General features: G+C 53.2%; 1 protein-coding gene across 3 annotated transcripts in view; it reads right to left on the bottom strand.

The window, feature by feature from the left end:
* DHX30 (DExH-box helicase 30) overlaps positions 1-20,790 on the bottom strand; it is a 44,484-nt gene extending 23,694 nt beyond the window's left edge. Inside the window, exons 1-3 of one of the 3 annotated variants that reach the window (XM_075419990.1) lie at positions 20,713-20,790; positions 15,239-15,290; positions 1,090-1,220 (exon numbers count right to left, since the gene is read on the bottom strand). In XM_075419990.1, the coding sequence (XP_075276105.1) occupies positions 1,090-1,220; positions 15,239-15,269 (162 nt within the window). In that variant the 5' untranslated portion in view covers positions 15,270-15,290; positions 20,713-20,790. Of the gene's footprint in view, positions 1-1,089; positions 1,221-8,919; positions 9,105-9,310; positions 9,510-15,238; positions 15,291-20,712 lie in introns of those variants that run through there. The other 2 variants (XM_075419988.1, XM_075419989.1) reach the window with 2 other exon arrangements.
* Positions 20,791-21,789: the final 999 nt, after the last annotated feature.

Here is a 21,789-nt window from a genome sequence, read left to right as displayed (position 1 = left end):
GGGGTTTTATGTTTTGTTTTGGTGGTTTTTTTAATCTGAAGTTATGCTCAATGTTAAATCTATTTAAGTGCTAACAAGAATGCGAACTGATGACACAAACTAAAACGATGAGGCATTGGTTATGGCATTCCAGAATTTAAGTTCAGAACCTGCACTACTGCTCGAGGAAAAGCAAGAAATGCAAAACACAAATCATAACGGAACGCTGAAGTATCCATTACTAATGTATTACCTAAGATGCAGGGATGCTTAAAAAGGATGTGGTAATAAAAACTGTCTGGGAAATCTCAGACAGAATGTTATTGGAAAATATTAATCCATCAGAACTGAGTCTTTTCCTGGAATGTACGTTACAGCTGAACTTCAGCTGGAAAGGGCTTCCCGTTCCAGAGCGAGAGCTGGTATGATCAAGGCAAACCCTTGAACGCAGAGCACCCATCAGGTCAGAACTTCTGCACAGTTTGCAGCACAGGTTGGGATCTAGGCCTCTCGCAGCCCAGGAAGAGCTCAAACTATTGGCAAACTGTTTGCTTGGAATTCCTCTGCTCTGTTTCACAAAAAAAAGAGTCTGTATTTCATTTTGCCCTTAAGTAGTATTAGAAGCCTCCCTCCATTGCAATCAAACTCTTCTTTCCTGTTTGTAATTGAACATTTAAGTCTTAGGCATTTGTTCTGTTAAATAACAAACAATAAAATCTAGGCTTGCTATGGTCTAAAATATAACATTTAAATTTTAATTTTCTAAGGTAGTGTCGTACACAGCCGAACACATTTGAGCACAGACTATGTGCCTTTCTGCTGAGAAAAGCTGGTTACAGCAACCTACTTCACAGAAAAAAATCCATCCTTCCACACACAGAGAGGGGCATTGATATACCTATCAAAAGTATGAGAAAATGAAGAGAAAGAGGAAGAAGTGAGAATATTTCTTCTTTGCAAGATTATCACGCAATTTTTACGTGGAATTAAAAAGCTTCTATAATTTTCTCTACTGAAAAGTTACTTCCAGGATCGGCAGTGTTCCTGGCTCACTTCCCACTCCGTGTGCAACACACCCACCCGCCACCCACCCCAGCACAACAGGATTACCTTTTTTCTTGGCCCGTTGGTGTGGATGTACACCAGTTTGTCCCTCGCATGAGAAATGCCCAGGGCTCGTCCAATCACGCTGTTGAGCAAGTTTTTAGGCTGTGGAAATTCCTTCAGTAAGTCTCTGGAATCTGAAAAAAAAAACCAAGAGGAACTGAATGTCTTCTAGTTCTTGTGCAGTCCTGTCCAAAAACATGTTAAAACACCTGCTTCGCTGCAGCTCTGTGAGCATTAAGGTCTCTAAGGTTACAGACAGAAAAGCAAGCAGAGATATTAAGCGGTTCACCTACAGTGTCTCCAGGCATCAGCAAAATGATACGCAGGAGTGCAAAGCCTCCCGAGCTCCAAATGTCAGATGACACGGCAAATCCAAAACCCTACATCCCATATTTCTTCTCAAACGCACAGATAATTTGTTTCACCCTCTTTTAAAAGCATGAATATCCTCTAGTTAGAACCGCAGCACTGACAGTGTAACTCCACGATTCAGCAACACTGACATAACAGTTTGGAAAGAGTTTTTTCCCTCCAAAAGAATGCAGTATCAACAGAAAAAACTGACAGACTCCATATACCTGTTGAATCCGAACACTAATATCCTAGCATGGAGTTCCAAGCCCAGATTAACGCATGGAGCTGGTGCTGTTTCCTCACTACGGAGGGAAAAAGGGCTCTTCATGTCATTCTTCGATATCAGAAACAAACTGAGCAATAAGTATTTTGAACTGACTTTGGCATTTGCAGCCCCTCCTGAACCAGGGCTACGAGGATGAGGAGGGGACTGGAGCATCTCTCCTAGGAGGAGAGGCTGAGGGAGCTGGGCTTGTTCAGCCTGGAGAAGAGAAGGCTGAGAGGGGACCTTGGAAATGCCTCTAAATATCTGCAGGGTGGGGGTCAGGAGGCCGGGGCCAGACTCTTTGCAGTGGTGCCCAGCGCCAGGACAAGGGGCAACGGGCACAAACTGAAGCCGAGGAAGCTCCAGCTGAACCCGAGGAAGAACTTCTTCCCTCTGAGGGTGACGGAGCCCTGGCCCAGGCTGCCCAGAGGGGCTGGGGAGTCTCCTTCTCTGGAGATACTCAAGCCCCGCCTGGCCGCGGTGCTGTGCAGCCTGCTGTGGGTGACCCTGCTTCGGCAGGGGGTTGGGCTGGGTGACCCACAGAGGTCCCTTCCAACTCCCAACATTCTGTGATAACCAGGCCTATCACCTCAGGGTTAAACCAAGGGTCTCGACAGCACACAAGTCCCACGTTAGATCCAGCTATCAGCAGCAACATGAATAACACCCAGGGACCTCTCGACTTCATCTCCAGTCCCTTCTCTTGGAATTTACCCAGATGGCTTGGTTAGATGCTGGGAAAATGGTTTGGTACAAAATTGCTCAGAGAACCCCCTGGAAACAAGTTTGCCAACACAGTCTGTGGAGATAAACCAGCCCAAGCAGGAGGCCGAGAAGCAGCGCCCGAGGCAGCAGGCCTCGACGGCAGGTAGGACTGGCTTTGCTGAGCACAGGTCCCCAGCCCCGACAGCTTAGAAATGCTGCTTGGGCTATGGCACTTGCAGCAAGGCACTATCAGCAATCAGTCCAAATCACTCATTTATAAAAATAACAGTAACAAAAATCACGCTGCCCCCAAAGAGAGCAATGTCACACCCACCCCACGTTCCAGCCTCCTCCCCGATGCCCACACAGCAGTTTCAGCTGGCGAGGAAGCTGCTCTAAGTCACCTCTCCCATGCGTCACGGTTGTGTCTGGCACTGGAGGGGAGGGCCTTTGTTTTGAGCAGCAGCCCAAGCAAAACCAGATTAAGTTTGATGCGAAAACAATTCCGGATGTAGTTACGCTACACGCATGGGCAGATCTAACAGCTCACTGTTGCGGCGAGGGGTAGATGCCACTTCTCGCAGGCTCTACCACCACCACTGCTCCAGCTCAGGCACAACCCAACCGGGAGATGATTTGCAGTCCTAATCCAACAGAAAGCTAACCCAGAAAAATCACGGAATGACAGAATGTTGGGGGCTGGAAGGGCCCTCTGTGGGTCACCCAGCCCAACCCCCTGCCCAAGCAGGGTCACCCACAGCAGGCTGCACAGCACCGCGGCCAGGCGGGGCTGGAATATCTCCAGAGAAGGAGACTCCCCAGCCCCTCTGGGCAGCCTGGGCCAGGGCTCCGGCACCCTCAGAGGGAAGAAGTTCTTCCTCGGGTTCAGCTGGAGCTTCCTCGGCTTCAGTTTGTGCCCGTTGCCCCTTGTCCTGTCGCTGGGCACCACTGGAAAGAGTCTGGCCCCGGCCTCCTGACCCCCACTCTGCAGATATTTCGAGGCATTTCCAAGGTCCCCTCTCAGCCTTCTCTTCTCCAGGCTGAACAAGCCCAGCTCCCTCAGCCTCTCCTCCTAGGAGAGATGCTCCAGTCCCCTCCTCATCCTCGGAGCCCTGCGCTGGGCTCTCTCCAGTAGCTCCTCATCTTTCTTGAACTGGGGAGCCCAGCACTGGACACAGCACTGCAGATGGGGCCTCACTGGGGCAGAGCAGAGGGGAGAAGACCCTCCCTTGACCTGCTGGCCAGGACACTGGGTTTTGTTAGGCTCAGAACTAAACTAACAGTCCTGCAGGTACCCAAAACCAGTGCAAGTGAACAGGGGAGAGGAGTGGGATCTCCCACGCTGGCAGCAGCCAAGCACAGCTAAGCCACTCTGGTCCTACGTTCAGCTAACGTCACGAACGCACGCTCCCCAGGCAGTCAGAAGTTCATTCACCTTCTTGCAGGCCACCAACAGGCTTGAGGGCTACTTTTTAGAAGGCTTCTAAATTCTCTACGGGTATTCAGGGGAAGTTTCAGCAAGGAACTGGCAGTCAGCAACACATGATCACTGGTACTGCCAGAATCTGGAATTTCAGACTGAGCTACCAAACCCAAGGAGATATGACCCAACAGTTGCACTCGTTCGAGCATCACCAAGACCTGCCATGATGCTTTGCCAAAAACTCCAACTGCAGAGCTGCTACAATGCAGATACACAGTAACCGGCCCCAGAGAAGACAACATTTAGGAGAAAGGCTCCATAACACACGCACGTGGAAGCGACATTCTCCAAGAAGCTGCTCAGCAAGGGGAAACTGAAGTCATGAGGGTGTACAACAAGGGCTCACCTGAAAGGTGACCAACGCGGAAACCACGGGAGGTTTAGGAAGGCAAAAGAGTTTTGGTGTACCATGGCAGACCCAACACTTGTCAGACTGTGCATACTTGGGTAAGGAAGAGGAAAAAAACACGGTTGCTGGTGGTATCACCCTCTCCAAAAAAAAAAAAAAAAGGCAAACAATAGCCCAGCATGCTGATCCAGAGTTCAGGAAAAAAATAATTACTGGTGACACTTGGTTTTGAAAGTTCTTCCACAGAAGAACCAGCTGAATCCCAGCCAAACGGACCAGATTCAGAAGGAATTGGGGTTCCTTAACACACGCACAGGGAGATACTGAAACACAGCCTCCGTGGCCTGCCGTAAGGATGTCGAGAGCTGGGCATCACCTGAAGACAGGTCGCACTGTAATTCGACAGTTGCCTCCTCCTGACGCGCAGCTGGAGCGGGCGCAGGTTGGTGTTGCTTTTCAAGCCGGCACGCAGAGGACAAGCTGGTATTTCGAGGGCAGCGTCGAAGCGAACCCATCAGAACGGCTGCCTGCTCAGCCTCCTGCCGCCGTGCCCGTGGGGAACAGACCACGCAACAGGCGATGGGCTTTCTGCCGCTCTCCTGTGCCCGATGGGCAGCCACGGTGTCTTCCATTACAAAGAATTTAAGAAGACCACAGGCTGCTGTTTCTCACACATACTTGGGCTAAACTCTTGGACAGTTACAGGGGAATATGCAGGAAGCACTCCGATTCATGAACTCTGTTTGTCCACAAATTACCTTCAATGTATCAGCCAGGAGAGCAGGAAAATGGTCTCAGCCTAACAAAGAACGACAGGCCAATTTTTGGTCATTATACAGCAAACGTGACGTTTCTACCTACTCATACCGCAAGCACCACTATATTCAGACTTTGACCTGTTCAAGAAAACTGGAAAAGTGACTAACATTTTGGCAGTTTGCAGTTCTATTCCATCCCACACTGCTGGGATGCATGGAGGGAGGAGTAGTAACACAATTCCCAAATGCACTGTTAAAATCACTTAATAAATGAGACATTAAAAAAAAAACCAAACAAACCTCTACCACCAGCCTGCATTATTTGGCCTCCAGTTGCTTCCCCTTTCAAAAACAATACCCAGAGAAATTCTGTGATAAGTAACAGGCAGAGGTAAGAAGTACATTCTTTTTAAATGCCCGAAAAAAAATTCAATTACCTAATGACAGAGCCAATTTCTCACATTCTGAGGTGACTCCTCAGTGAAGACTAAATATTTAATCCATTCTAGAGCAAAGAAGAATAGGATCTCTAAGTAACAAAGCCTAGTTCTGGCTTGCAGAGCCGACTCTGATTACCAACCAAGACACAATGTATTCTTCACAGCTGACAATGCCATATTCAGCAGTACCATCTGACGCATCCACAGCGACTCTACGGCTTGATGGATTACCCTCAGCCCATTCTTATCCCAAATTCGAGAGCTGAAAGGATCTTGTCTTGCATGAAGCCGTGCCTCGCTCGTAGTTTTTAAAGAAACAAGCCAAAATTGCAGAACTGGATTTGCAGAATGCTTCCTTTCCTGCCAGATTGGATTTCTTGGCACCTTCCTCCAAAGAGTATCTTAGTTCTGCCACTGCCGAGAACAGATATTTGGGTAGGAATCATCTCAGCGGCAGTCACAGCCCTGCGGAGGCAAGGAGTATAACCTAATACTCCCCCAAAAAACAGAGCTGGTTTTCACACACCCAATTCCTATCGAGCCAGAACCACATACGATGCCCATACCGCAGCTCCGAGATCACCAAGGAGTATTAAAAGCCGTCTTGGATAGCAGACAATTCAGGGTGGGGTTATCAAAGAAGCCAATTAACTAATTTAACTTCCTCAAAGCCAGCCAGTGCTTTAGCTTAACTTGATTGTGAAAGTCAATGACAATTCCCAGCAACACTGAAGGAGAGTAAAAGCCCCCAAGTGTAGCAGCTAAGCCTTCTATTAACCCAAACAACTCTGGGAAGTACAAACACTATCAGGTACAACAAAAGTACAAATAAAATGGCTCATAGTCTTGCTGAAGGAAGACATGAGGAGTATTAGATCTATTTCAACAGTTTGTATCTTCCCTCAAATCCTCTTCCCTGGAGAAGCAACAAACCAGCATCCCTGGAGAAGCAACAAACGAGCAGCAAGGACAAACTATTAAATGTACCACTCATCAAGATGTAAGCCCCCGCAGTAATAAATTCAAGTCAGTGAAGAATGCTCCCAACGCATCAAAATTCACAGGGAAGAAGAAAGCCCTCTGGCTCCATAATATCCATTTCATAAGGAATTGGCCTAGACATGTTTTACTAAGGAGAGATGGAGGGAGACAGAGAAGGTTCCATCTGGCAGTTTAGTTTGGAGTATGCCAAAATAGTATTACTTTTTAGGGGGGTTGTTGTTTTTGTTTTATTTTTCAAACCATCATCTAGCAACCCTGACCAAGGCTCCTTCTGAGCATTCACAGTAATAAAACACACATGCAGTTCTTCCCTAAAAGAGAACAAATTTAAGAATTGGTAAAACTGACAAGGCTTCTTCAAAAGCAAGCGAGATCACCAGAGAATGAGCACGACCGATGGCCAATCTCCATCCTTGGAGACACTCCGAACTCGGCCGGACACAGCCCTGATCATCCCTGCTCCAAGCTGGGGATCAGGCCACATGGCATCCAGAGCTTCAGCCCAACCCAAATCCTTCTGTGATACTACGAGACAGCAAATTTAATCAGTCTCAGAGAAAGATCCTCTCTCAGAGCAAGAGGTCAGGCTCACGTAAACCTCAGTAACGAGCACAAAGCACCACAGACCTGACTGAGCAGGCAGAGGAGCTCTCTTCTGCGCAGATTCTGCTCCCCAAATCCCACCATCCAGGCCAACGAAGCGAAGCCTTAGATATCAGTACCAACACAACACTGCCATTTTGAAGCTGGCCTCCGACCAGAGTTGATTCTTCCATATTTGTATCCAAGGCTGGTAACAAAAGCAGTCAAATGAGGATAGCTCATAAGACATCAGCTTAGAACTTATCAATAGTTTTTTAACCTAACTTCTATGATCTCTCTGTGTTCAAGCAGCAGCTGTAGAGGTAGGGCAGGCTGACAACGAGACCCTGAGGACTTACATTTGCTTATCTGAAATGAATCTTCCAATATCACCAGACTCTCACCAGCAGAGCCTTCCATGCTCAAGCCACCAAAGAAATTGGAAGGATGAGTGAACTGAAGCCCAAAGACAAAAGTACTCAAGTATTCTCTGCAAACACATCAGAAAAAGTGCTGAGGAATGAAGTACAAAAGAGGGAAGAAAAAAGAAAAAATTGGTTTACTACTTTTCCCAGGCAACACCTGAACCAGCTCATTAAACAATAATTTGGGGTGGTTTAGCATTTACTTTAGAAGTTAATTTGCCCTGCTGAACAGCTTGAATGCAACAATTAAAGACTATCTGACTCTGAACTACCAGATAAAGCTCAGCAAGGCTTCTGAAAGAAAAACAGAACCAAGACCCAAAGAATTCAGCAACTACTGAGAAAAAATTCTAATTAAAAAAAAAAGTGCTGGAAGGTGGGAAGGAAGCACGGAACACACAAGGAAGTCTGGGGTAAAAGAAAAAAGAAGTTTTAACATACCACTCAACTAAATTTCCAAAGTGGAAGATTACAGACTAAGAAATAAAACTCAGACCAAACCAGTGATTTTAAAAGGGAAAATGCAGTAGTTCACGTGGGAAGTTCAGGTGGGAAGGAAGCATGGAACACAAGGAAGTGTGGGGTAAAAGAAAAAAGAAGTTTTAACATACCACTCAACTAAATTTCCAAAGTGGAAGATTACAGACTAAGAAATAAAACTCAGACCAAACCAGTGATTTTAAAAGGGAAAATGCAGTAGTTCACGTCCCAGCCCGGAAACAGTAACCTCCAGCACAAAGCTACTCCTCTCTTTCTAAACTAGGACTTCATAATCTAGCGAAAAGCAATTATCAAAACACAACATCAAAACACACTTTCAAATGTTCTTCTAAAAAAGGGACGGTTCCTTCCGAACAGCAGGAAAGCATTCACCCTTCGAACGCCTGAACCCCGCGCCCTCTCACGCACAACTCCGCTGCAGGACCGACATCCACAAGAGAAAAGAAACCTCCCAAGCTTCAGATGGAAACATCCCGCCCCGGCCAGATTTACAGACACCGCAGATCTCAGGTTTTGCGTTAACGAGAGCCGTCCGTAGCTCGCCGCGCGTTCCGCTCAGCGAGGCGACGCGGCGGCGGGGCAGAGCGAAGCCCTTTGTACGCCGATCGCGGCGAAAGCGATGCTCCCAACCGCCCGCAGCGTGCTCCCGCTCTTGACCTAACGGAACTTGCCGCACGGCGTCGGCAGAGCGGTTTTCCCGGCGGCTGCTCGCTGGGCGTGCTCCATCCATCGGGATTTCGAGCCGAAGAGAGAAAATTACGAATTGATGATTTTTTTTCTCCTCTTTGCGTCCGGCCACCAGAAGTGGCGAGGACTTTTTCGCTAGGCCCGGCTTCCAACCGGCGACCTTGAGCCGAAGGGCCCTGCGGAAACCCAACCAACAAAGAAGGCTGCGCGCCGCCGGCTCCCACAAAGGCCTCGGCCCCCGCTACCGGAGCCCTCCCCGCCCCCCTCCTCCATCTCCGTTACCTGCGGCGGCGGCAGCGCAGCCGTGCGTGCAGACCCCGCCGCAGCTCGCCGGTTCCTCTCCCTTGCCTCGCATCCCGGCGAGGAGCGCTTCCCCCGAGGCCGGCGGCGGGGCTGCGGGCGGCCCGGTGCGGCCTAGCCCCGGCGGCCCGGTGCGGCCTAGCCCGGAGCGAGAGGCGGCCCGGCTGCAGGCGCTGAGGGGAAGGGGGGGGGGGGGGGGGGTGAGGGAGGCGCGCTCACGCTCCCTCCTCCCAGCCCCGGGCAGCGGGGCTCGCTCCTCCCTTCCGCTGCGTGCGGGGCCAGCGCGGCCGCGGCTTCCCCGGCCGCCGAGCAGCGCACACCGGGGGCGCCGCCGGTTCCTCCCCCCCTCCCCCCCACCCCAGCCCCGCCTCACCCTTCACCATGGCGGCGGCCTCCTCCTCGCCGCCCGCTTCCTCCTCCTCCTCCCTCGCCTCCGCGGGGTTCCGGGACGCCGGTAGCCGGCTGCAGAGCCCGCGGGTCCCCGGCGGCGCCCGGTAGCAGCGGCAGAGGCGCAAGGGCCCGGCCGAGCCGCAGGCCGCCGCCGCCTGCAGCAGCAGCCCCAGCGCCGCCATCTTGAGGTTGGCCAGCGCCGGCTGCGGGGAGGCGGGCAGCGCCCCCCGGCGGCGGGGAGGACCCCGGCGCGGGCGAGGTTTGCGGGGGGTCCCCCCGTGGGTTGCGGAGCTCACGCGTGGGGAACCCCGCGGGCAGCGGCCACCCACGGCCCCCCGGGCCCTGCCTTCGCCCGGCCGAGGAAGGGAGGAGGAGGAGGAGGAGAAGGAGCTGCTCTCCCATCGCAGGACGCGCGGAGGCAGCGAGCGGGAGGAGTTCACGGGGGGACACGCGCCGCCCGCCGAAGCTCTAAACCAGCGGAAAAGCGTTTTCTTCCTCTTTTTAGAAACAAAAAAGAAATCTCGACTGCACTTGGCATCATTGAGCTCTGCCAGCCCTGCCCGGAGCTGTCCATCCTCCCGACGCGCAGAAACAACGCGGCCGGCGCTCGGACACCGACCACAGCCCGCGCGGCGCAGACACGGCGGCGTCTCCTGCGTGGATATTCTGTGGGTGCCACAACCCCCCCCAAAAAATAACAGGATGGCTTCAGAGACACCCAGCGAAACGTAACCACAAAGAGATGAGTCACTCGCTCCAAGACGCGAGCAACCTGGCGATGAGGCTGCCAACGCCATCCCCAGCCCTCCCAAATATGGATTTTATTTTAGAGTCGTCGCTAACCTTCTCTAATCAGAGTTTCAAAACGCACACGCCGTTTTTACGATGCTTTCGACTGCGTTTGGCTGCCCTCGGTCTCACTCCTGCAGGCGTTTCTTGCACGTTCGCAGGCCAAGCGGGCTCTCTGATCGCTGTCATACGAGTGACCGCGCGGATGATTCCGGAGGGGAAATTCCGAAACTGCCCCGGAACCCGAAAGCCGCTTTGGGTTTCTCATCTCCAGCTTCGCACACGTCCCAGCGGCACCCTAACGCATGCACGCGCGGGCTAGGAAATTCACGGTCAAGTGCGCGTTACCAAAAATAAAGTCTGCCTGCAGCCGGCTGTTTACACAGAATCCCAGCATGGCGGGGGCTGGACGGACCCTCTGGGGACCCCCCACCCAACCCCCTGCCCAAGCAGGGTCACCCACAGCAGGCTGCACAGCACCGCGGCCAGGCGGGGCTGGAATATCTCCAGAGAAGGAGACTCCCCAGCCCCTCTGGGCAGCCTGGGCCAGGGCTCCGGCACCCTCAGAGGGAAGAAGTTCTTCCTCGGGTTCAGCTGGAGCTTCCTCTGCTTCAGTTTGTGCCCGTTGCCCCTTGTCCTGTCGCTGGGCACCACTGCAAAGAGTCTGGCCCCGTCCTCCTGACCCCCACCCTGCAGATATTTAGAGGCATTTCCAAGGTCCCCTCTCAGCCTTCTCTTCTCCAGGCTGAACAAGCCCAGCTCCCTCAGTCTCTCACAGAATCACAGAATCACAGAATGGTAGGGGTTGGAAGGGACCTCTGTGGGTCATCTAGTCCAACCCCCTGCCCAAGCAGGGTCACCCACAGCAGGCTGCACAGGACCTTGTCCAGGTGGGTCTTGAATATCTCCAGAGAAGGAGACTCCACAGCCCCTTTGGGCAGCCTGGGCCAGGGCTCCGTCACCCTCAGAGGGAAGAAGTTCTTCCTCAGGTTCAGACGGAACTTCCTGTGCTTCAGTTTGTGCCCATTGCCCCTTGTCCTGTCGCTGGGCACCACTGGAAAGAGTCTGGCCCCGGCCTCCTGACCCCCACCCTGCAGATATTTAGAGGCATTTCCAAGGTCCCCTCTCAGCCTTCTCTTCTCCAGGCTGAACAAGCCCAGCTCCCTCAGCCTCTCCTCCTAGGAGAGATGCTCCAGTCCCCTCCTCATCCTCGTAGCCCTGCGCTGGGCTCTCTCCAGTAGCTCCTCATCTTTCTTGAACTGGGGAGCCCAGCACTGGACACAGCACTGCAGATGGGGCCTCAGTGGGGCAGAGCAGAGGGGGAGGAGACCCTCCCTCGCCCTGCTGCCCACACTCCTCTGAATGCACCCCAGGAGACCATTGGCCTTCTGGGCAGCCAGGGCACGCTGCTGGCTCATGGTCACCCTGTCGTCCCCCAGCACTCCCAGCCCCTCTCCGCAGAGCTGCTCCCCAGCAGGTCCGCCTGTTTTACCAACATTTGAGATCAGCACTAAAAATCTTGAGGTCAGGCAGGCAGCAAGGCAGCGCTTCCCTCTCCCGCCCGCTTCTCCCTGGCTCTACACAAATGACTTCGTGTCCTGGGCGTAACGTTCTCGCTGCTGTCGTGCTGCTTGAAATTCAAACGAATCAGGACTTTTTTAAAGTCGGGATTCTTTTTCTGCACAATTCATATTCATAAATTCTATTATCGCTGGCAGCAGCGTACACCTGGGACTACCGTGAAGGTGTTTCATTAAACCAGGGTATCGTTTCTGTGTTCAATACCTTATTATGCAGTGAATATTGTGTGTGTAAACCAAAAATCTACACGAATGGCTGGTTAAGCATCGTGGTGAAAAAAGGGAGTTTTTTTGATTCTTTGGGAGGAGGGTATTTGGTTTTAACTCAGAAAGAGCAATCTTCAGTAAACCACAAAATGAGCAACTAACGTAATTACACCCAGAAGTTTTACAAAGCCTGTATTCCACAAGAAGAGGCTCAACAAGTGGAAAGTTATCAAACAAAACCCTGTAAGAAAACCCCAACTTTGGAAGAGCACACATGAACCCTTGTGAAAAAGTCTTCCTACACCAAATGTGCCTTTTCCAATGCGCACCTTTTCTAGAATCTCTGTGAATTAGCTGATGACTTGTCTGTCATTTTTTTTTTACCAAAATAAAAAACCCCCAGATCCTGAAGCAGCACCCGAAGACACAAAAAAGGCCTTTTTTTTTTTTCTTAAAGACATCAAAGTTATACTGGCACTCTAATTATAAAGGCTTAGATTACCAATTTGGAGAGCATTGGTCCATTAAAAAGGGAAACAATCTTGCTAGACAAGTCACTCAATTTAAGGAAACGAATTATATGTAAATCTTGATAGCATGTTGCATGAACTCTTACTTTCAGAACTGAATTTCAGCTGGTTTGGAAACAAAAACTTCCAGGAGGACTAGAAAGGGTGGCTGAAAAGAGAATGTAAACATTAATACATCCCTCTGGGAAGACGGATCTACTGTGAAACTACTTAATTTTGTGACAGAGTTGCTGGTTTATTTCGCATTTTCCCAAGACCTAGATGAGGTAATAAGCTGTCCAGCAGCGAAGAAAAAAATAATAATCACAGCTACTAAGCTGTTTCAAGCCGCGAGCATCAGAGAAGAAACACAAAAGGTAATAAGAGCCCTAAGGAGATGAAAACCATGGCTGGAGAGCACAATGATTAAAAGCCAAACAAACAAAAGAAAACAGATAAATAAAGTACGTGTCTGGGGAAAGTCTTGGAAACGAACGGTCAGTGGGAAGGAGAAATCTGGGAGGAGATGCTGAAAGACGGTGCGCTGGTGCGTGGGAAGTCAGGTGTGAGCAGGGCTAGCGGTCTGTCACCGTGAATGACATCAAAATCACCTTACGAGCGCAGAAAAAATAGTTAAGACTCGATTTATTAAAAAATTCCGGAAGTCACAGATTGCACATATTCAATCCAAACGTCTTTATTTTGCAGAGATGAGCGTTAAACAGCATTTAAGTAATGCTTAAAGCCATCTTCCCAGGCTTTGCCCGTTCAGGCTCATTCACCTTCTCTAGCCAAGCCTCCGCAGAGGCAGCAGCGCTACGTGGAAAGCTCGTTAACGAGCCACGTTACGCTGAAGGCTTCCTTTTCCCCCAGAGCACAAGCGTTCACAGCACCCAGAGTCCCAAAGCCAGTCTGGCCATGACAAACCACTAGCCCTCACACGAGAAGTTCCTTCTCTCTCTCTCAGACTCCAGCCCAGGTCGCACCATTTGACAGATGAGAAGGTTTTTATTCCCAACGAAAATTGCTTTGTCCGTAATTAACGCCCTGGACGTATAAAGCATTCTGGGAATTTTTTGTCCTCAATGCGGAACCCGCAATATTGGTGACTCACTGCCATGGCAGCGTTACAAGGATGGCCGGGACAGGGTTGTGTTCCCCAAGCGCTAAAGCAGGAGCGCGACTTCCCCGAGACAGGAGGTGGTGATCCGTCACCGGTTCAGCCACGGCTGGAATATTTTATTCCATCCATTCAGCATGACCTGGATAGGCTGGAAAGCTGGGCAGAGAGGAACCTGATGAGGTTCAACAAAGCCAAATGCAGGGTCCTGCACCTGGGGAGGAACAACCTCATGCACCAGTACAGGCTTGGGGTGGACCTGCTGGAGAGCAGCTCTGTGGAGAGGGACCTGGGTGTCCTGGTGGACGACAGGTTAACCATGAGCCAGCAGCGTGCCCTGGCTGCCAAGAAAGCCAATGGGATCCTGGGGTGCATCAAGAAGAGTGTGGCCAGCAGGACGAGGGAGGTTCTCCTTCCCCTCTACACTGCCCTGGTGAGGCCCCATCTAGAGTACTGTGTCCAGTTCTGGGCTCCCCAGTTCAAGAAAGATGAGGAGCTACTGGAGAGAGCCCAGCACAGGGCTACGAGGATGAGGAGGGGACTGGAGCATCTCCCCTACAAGGAGAGGCTGAGGGAGCTGGGCTTGTTCAGCCTGGAGAAGAGAAGGCTGCGAGGGGACCTTATAAATGCTTACAAATATCTGCAGGGTGGGGGTCAGGAGGCCGGGGCCAGACTCTTTGCAGTGGTGCCCAGCGACAGGACAAGGGGCAATGGGCACAAACTGAGGCACAGGAAGCTCCAGCTGAACCCGAGGAAGAACTTCTTCCCTCTGAGGGTGACGGAGCCCTGGCCCAGGCTGCCCAGGGAGGCTGTGGAGTCTCCTTCTCTGGAGATATTCCAGCCCCGCCTGGCCGCGGTGCTGTGCAGCCTGCTGTGGGTGACCCTGCTTCAGCAGGAGGGTTGGACTAGATGACCCACAGAGGGCCTTTCCAACCCCTACTATTCTGTGATTCTGTGATTCTGTGATCCTATGGAACCTTATTTTAAGACCAAATAACGGAGTTCAGAAAAGAACAACAGAAGAAAACAAGAGACAGGCGATGACCGGAGGAATTTCTAAAGAAAAAATACGATCTAAAGAGGTTGCTAAAGGAATGACAGGGGGAAAAAGGAGATGGTAACAGTTGACAGGTATTTAAAGTATGCGAATACCAAGGAGAAAGCACTTACTGCATTGGTAGAAAAGGATGTAGGTATGTTGAGGAGGGTAAAATTAAAAGGGGAAAAAAAGCCTTTAAGCTAAATAGCAAACGAGTCTACGCTGTCATCTGTTGGACAACACAACAGGGCTTCTCCCCCTCCAAGCCCGTTGTTTCCATCAAATACTCTCCTCTACTCATCGCAGCCACGCTTACAGGCAACACCTAGCTCACGTGCTACACGAACCAAGGCAGTGGAGTTACATTGGTTACAACCACCCTGGCTTTACGCTCAAAGTGCAATTTTTGCACGCCCTCAAAGCGTGTCTCAAGCAGGAAAACTGGCATCGTACGTCACACAGCCATCGCTAGTTGAGGCACAGCCACCTCCACTTCCCTTTTTGTCCCTAATGCACCGAGAGGGACGTCTGACAAAGACATTCATCCAGCACAGAGAAGGGCAGCGCTGTCGCTTACAAACTAATTTCCTTGATCAATCTGCTATAGCATCAAATCTCTGAACAAAGGAAAAAACGAGTCGCACTGAAGATTGTCTCGGGTCCTTACCTTTCAGGGAATTCAGCGAGAACATCTCCATCACAGTGGAAAGGGTTGATTCCTAGGAAAGCAAGAGGTAGCAAGAAGAAAGGGGAAGTTAGAGCTAATATTTCCTTTGAGACGGTTCAAGTGCTCAGCGCTTCGGAAACGAGCGGTCTTTAGCACAAGACAAGGCTGACGGTCCTCAACAAATTTCACCTTGGGGTTTCTAGCCTGCCGGTGCCACCCGAATCGCGCGCGTAGCATTTGCTATCCCGTTACAACCGGCTGCTCGACACCCAGGGGGAGGAAGCATCTTCTCAACCAGCGGTTTGTAGGTTTTGGAAGGGCTTTGTCCCTGTGAGGATATTGATTTGGGGATATTTTTTAAAACCTTTTTAAGTCAGAATGCCAGAAGTGGGTAGACCACTGCTATTATACCCCCTTTATAAAGCAAAACAAGAGAAGAAAGAAACGTGGACTTTTGATAATGTTCTTTGCTGAAATTACGTTAAACTTTCTATTTTAATTTCTTATTAAAATAGGTTTCGCTCCAATAAGAAAAAAAAAGAATCAGCTGTGTTTTGGGGTGCTTTATCTGTCATGCCAAATGTTAAATGCATTTCAGGCATTCTTGATGCCAGAGTAACGAGGATTTGCTAACAAACTCGGATCAGATGGGTGAGGGTCCTCATTTACACAAAGCTAACACTAACTATCCGTATTAATGGCCATTCCCCTGCACACAATTAATATCCTACAATTATTACGCTTTCAAACGATTCCTTTTTGCTTTTGGTGGAACCAATGACATAATTGCTGTTCACTTCAGCAACAGCCAACAATTCAGAACAGAACTCAGCGGACGCGACCCCTCGTTCAGCACGTCACCTGCCTACGGGCGCGTGAACTCCAACCTGCCGCTGCCTACCAGTCCACACTTTGTCTTTTTCAACGACTTGATAAATAAAAACGCAGTTATTTGATCCTGGGGTGCATCAAGAAGAGTGTGGCCAGCAGGACGAGGGAGGTTCTCCTTCCCCTCTACACTGCCCTGGTGAGGCCTCATCTGGAGTACTGTGTCCAGTGCTGGGCTCCCCAGTTCAAGAAAGATGAAGAGCTACTGGAGAGAGTACAGCGCAGGGCTACGAGGATGAGGAGGGGACTGCAACATCTCCCCTACGAGGAGAGGCTGAGGGAACTGGGCTTGTTCAGCCTGAAGAAGAGAAGGCTGAGAGGGGACCTTATAAATGCCTACAAATATCTGCAGGGTGGGTGTCAGGAGGATGGGGCCAAGCTCTTTTCAGTGGTGCCCAGCGACAGGACAAGGGGCAATGGGCACAAACTGAGGCACAGGAAGTTCCGTCTGAACATGAGGAAGAACTTCTTCCCTCTGAGGGTGACGGAGCCCTGGCCCAGGCTGCCCAGGGAGGTTGTGGAGTCTCCTTCTCTGGAGATATTCAAGACCCGCCTGGACAAGGTCCTGTGCAGCCTGCTGTGGGTGACCCTGCTTCGGCAGGAGGGTTGGACTAGATGACCCACAGAGGTCCCTTCCAACCCCTACTATTCTGTGATTCTGTGATTCTGTGATTTGTTTCAAAGTGAGAAACCATACATGCTGTAGTAATTATCAAGATTGGCAGGGGAAAACACCCTTGGTGTAACTAACTCACTGCACCCAGCAAAGTTAGAAAACTCTTTTGTGGTAGTGGAGCAAGATTCTGAAGGCTGAAGCGTTCAACCGTGGAGCTAAACCATGGGAGGAATGCAGACTGAAAGTGTGAAGAGCGGACCGCAGAGCAGTCTTGAGCCTCCTCCACACTGGGACCATCTCGGTCTGGGTACAAACAGTCTTAAAGCCAGCAGTATTTCTGATAAGTTATACGAATCCAGTGTTACTCCAACATAAAAGAGTAAGTCCTTGAACGCTGTGAAGTCACTGGAGAGGGAGGACCAGGAGGACGACAGGGAAATCTGTAGTATATTCTGAAATCTAATTCACGGAGGTATCGGTCGTGTCTTCCTCCCCAATTTTGAAGCATGACAAAATCGGGGATGCTGTTTGCTTGCAGACAGACCAAGCCTATTCCAGAGACCAGAGGGAAGTTCGCCCACAGCAGCTCTCTGGGGCCACGTACCCCTCCGGCAGGCAAACCGCAAGGCTCACCGACAGAGCCCACGTCGCTGGAAAGAGGACAAAGCACGTCCAGCCTACACTGGGACGGCCAGCAGGGCACTTCCAAAAATAAACGGGAGATAAAGTCGAAGAAAATGGTTTTTTCTGCTCAAGAAAGATGAAGAAAAAAACCAATAAACCCAAAACCCTACATGGATGAGCTTGCAAGATTAACAACTGCGAGCCCCGCTGACAAGCAAGACTCTAACCAAGTTGCTAATTGCACCTGTAGATCCCCAGTTGCGGTGGGGAGCCTTACTGTGCAACCAGTAGCAGCCCCAGGGCTGAGAGAGCTCCAGTGAGACTGGGTGGGAGCGGGGACAGGACAGGGACCAGAATGAAGGCAGAGAGAGATGAACCAACCCAGGTGAGGTCCATGAACGGAGTCCAGCCCTCGCCTCCCACTGATGAGGGACCCATTTTAAGTTACATGGAGGAGTTTGAGTACTTAAAGCTTGAGCATCCAGTAGGAACATGGTCAAAGCAGAGAGCGAAGAGCTTGGATAGCTAAGCTGAGGGTTAAGGGACAGGTCATTAAGAGATCAGCCCCTGCAGCATCATCGCTGGATTACTTGGGTCCAGATCTGGTGGATCTGAACACAGAAGACCCCGAAGGTCGAGGGAGGTTCTCCTTCCCCTCTGCTCTGCCCCAGCGAGGCCCCATCTGCAGTACTGGGTCCAGTGCTGGGCTCCCCACTTCAAGAAAGATGAGGAGCTACTGGAGAGAGCCCAGCGCAGGGCTACGAGGATGAGGAGGGGACTGGAGCATCTCTCCTAGGAGGAGAGGCTGAGGGAGCTGGGCTTGTTCAGCCTGGAGAAGAGAAGGCTGAGAGGGGACCTTGGAAATGCCTCTAAATATCTGCAGGGTGGGGGTCAGGAGGCCGGGGCCAGACTCTTTCCAGTGGTGCCCAGCGACAGGACAAGGGGCAATGGGCACAAACTGAAGCAGAGGAAGCTCCAGCTGAACCCGAGGAAGAACTTCTTCCCTCTGAGGGTGACGGAGCCCTGGCCCAGGCTGCCCAGAGGGGCTGGGGAGTCTCCTTCTCTGGAGATATCCAAGCCCCACCTGGCCGCGGTGCTGTGCAGCCTGCTGTGGGTGACCCTGCTTGGGCAGGGGGTTGGACTGGGTGACCCACAGAGGTCCCTTCCAACCCCCAGCATTCTGTGAGTCTGTGAAACGGGGATCATCAGTTCTAGCACAGCCAGCAGCCCGGGGGAAATCCCAGGGGCTTGTTGCTGAAGATCCTGACACCAAAAAAAGGCGTTCAACTACGGCCGCTGCTTCGCCGGTCATGGAAATGAAGGGGACGCAGGAACACCGTTGTAAGGGGGGCACTTTGGAAGATTCAAAGTACAACTTGTTGGACTCTGATGACAGGAGAGAGATCATAGAATCGTAGATTCACTACGGTTGGCAAAGACCTCTAAGACCATCAAGTCCAACCGTCAACCCAACACCACCACGGCTGCTAAACCATGTCCTGAAGTGCCACATCTACAACATCTACACAGTTTTTGAACCGCTCCAGGGAGGGATGGGGACTCCACAACTGCCCTGGGCAGCCTGAGCCAAGGCCTGACCACTCTTTTTCCTAATATCCAATCTAAATGAGGTAAGTGGGGCCTCACAGGACACTGGATTTACAAAGAAGTGGAATATGATGACACAGGACTCTTACAAACAAGGCAAGGGTACATCTGGAATGAGAATCGACCATACACGATGACACCATCAGACGGCAGAGCACCTGGTGCCTCACACTTGGCAAAGCGCTAGAATCCCAGGTGGCAAAAGAGACACCAAAAATTTGTTAGCCATAGACTTAACGCCCTTACTGCAAAGGCAAAGAGCAGAACTGGTGAACATGGCACTGCAAACAGCTAGAAAAAACCTCAGAGGCCTGGGAACTGGGACTCGGTTGGGTTTCCTTGATCCACTTGAGAACAGCTACACACACATTATGAGGAGAAACCACACCCCCAAGAAGAAACTACATCAAGATGGAGGGAGCATCACAGAATTCCTGATCGCTGCCCACTGTGATACCCCAGCGGTGTACGAAGAGGAGTAGCCCCACCTGCTTCTACCACGAGAACAAAGGAGAAATTGGGTTCTCTTGCATATCATCCACCCTCAAGGATCACCTACATCGGGATCCACGCAGAGCGAAACGGGTTTGACTTTCAGCTGTTTGGGCCAAAGAAGAGGTGGATCAGAGCAAGAAACCCTTCTTCACCAACCCCAGTTCTGCAGGATTCCCGTTGCTGACCTCCGACGGGCTGGGAGGGGGGACAACAAAGCACCAGAGGTAGGACCAGGCGCTGCATGCTCAGTGGCACCCACTGTCCACAAGACCAAGAGTGGGCGACCCAGCATCACGGTTCCGATGACCACGGCGGGGGGAAATGGTGCCACTGGTGACAACAAAGTTACCGGAGGGTACGGAATAGACAAAAGTACAAAGAGGGCTTCGAGCCATGCTGGAGAGCGGCTCTGTAATGGGATCCACGGCTTCCCCACGGCAGAGAGGAAATCCAGGGGAGAGCCCAGACCCCCGGGGAGAGCCCGGATCCCCGGGGGGGGAAGAGCTCGGATACCGCGGGGGGGAAAAGCCCGGATCCCCCGGGGAGGAAAAGCCCAGACCCCCCGGGGGGGAAAGCCTGGATCCCCCGGGGGGGAAGAGCCCAGAGCCCCCGGGGGAAAAAGCCCGGATCCCCGGGGGGTAAGAGCCCGGAACCCCCGGGGGGGAAGAACCCGGATCCCCCGGGGGGGAAAGCCTGGATCCCCCGGGGGGGGAGAGCCCAGAAACCCGGGGCTTCTCCCGAGGCGGGGCTCGGCTCCATCCCCGGCTGGGGCTCTCCCCGGACCCGTGGGGAGAGGCGCCCGGGAGCTCGGGCTGTCAGCCCCGCTCCCCGGCCCCGCTCCCCGCACCCGCCCAGAGCCCGATCCGCGGGGCATCCCCGGCCGCCCCGCCCGGCCGCGCAGGCCCAGGCCCCCGCACGGCCCCTTCCCGCGGGCCGGGGCTCCCGCCCCCCACCCCGGGAGGGCACCGGGCACGGGCCGCTGGCCCCGGGGCTCCGCGCCGCTCGGCCCCGCCGCCCCCCCCCACCCCATCGCCTCAGCCCCGCCGGTCCCCGCGCCGCCGCCACCCGCCGGGCTCCGGCTCGGAGCCATCCTCCCCCTCCTTCCCCTTCCTCAGGCCGCGGCTCCCCCGCACCCCGCCCCGGGCCTCGACCGCGGGTTCCGAGCCGCGGTCCCCGCCCCGCACGGCGCGGCCCGAGCCCCCCCCGGGGCGGAGCGGCGCCGGCCCCGCTCCCCGACACCGACCTCCTCACAACCAACTCTCTGGCGCCGGTCCGCCGCCGCTCGGACTACAACTCCCAGCAGCCCCCGCGATCCGCTTCCGGGGCGCCGCCCGCTTCCCGCCGCCGGCTCTTCCGCCCGCTGACCCGGATGTGGAAAGCTCCCTCCCTCCCGACGGCGGAGAGGCAAGGCGAGTGCGAGGCCGCGCGTGGGCGGGGCCTGTCGCCGCGGCAACGGCTCTGCCAATGGGAGGCGCGGCCTGCGGGGGAGCTGCGGCCTCCGCTACCCCCGGCCCCGGCCCCTCGCCGGCCCCCGGCCTCCGCCCCGGCCTCGGCTCCCCCCCGCCGGCCTCCTCGCCGCGGGCTGTGGCCATCTGCGCCGCTTCCTCCGCCTCAGCGCGGTGCCCCCGTTTGGGGCCTGGCTCCGGGCCGCAGGCCGGGGCCGGGCCCTGCTCGGAGACCCGGGTGTGCGGGGGGCGGCTGTGTGCGGCCTGGGGGGGAGGGAGAGTCCTTCCTGAAGCCCTCAGCCCTGGGGTGAAGCCGTTGCCGTTGCCGGTGGAGCTCTCCAGGCTGGGGAACACTTCTGGATTCATCGAATCACAGAATGGTTTGGGTTGGGAGGGACCTTAAAGCTCATCTGGGTCCAACCCCCCTGCCAGGAGCAGGGACCCCTTTCCCCAGCCCAGGGTGCTCAGAGCTCCATCCAACCTGGCCTTGAGCACTGCCAGGGAGGGGGCAGCCACAGCTTCTCTGGGCAGCCTGGGCCAGGGCCTCACCACCCTCATGGGGAAGAATTTCTTCCTTCTACCTCATCTAAATCTCCCCTCTCTCATCTTAAAGCCATCACCCCTTGTCCCATCACTGCACCCCCCTGTGAAAAGCCCCTCTCCATCCTTCCTGTCGGCCCCTGCAGGCACTGGCAGCTGCTCTAAGGTCACCCTGGAGCCTTCTCTTCTCCAGGCTGAACAGCCCCAGCTCCCTCAGCCTGTCCTCGGAGGAGAGGTGCTCCAGCCCTCGAATAATCTTCATGGCCTCCTCTGGCCCCGCTCCAACACCTCCATGTCCTTCTTATGTTGGGGGCTCCAGAGCTGGACGCAGGACT

This window comes from Opisthocomus hoazin, chromosome 4, assembly GCF_030867145.1.
Source record: "Opisthocomus hoazin isolate bOpiHoa1 chromosome 4, bOpiHoa1.hap1, whole genome shotgun sequence".
NCBI classification, from domain to species: domain Eukaryota; kingdom Metazoa; phylum Chordata; class Aves; order Opisthocomiformes; family Opisthocomidae; genus Opisthocomus; species Opisthocomus hoazin.
This window is presented reverse-complemented; position numbering and strand designations above follow the sequence as displayed.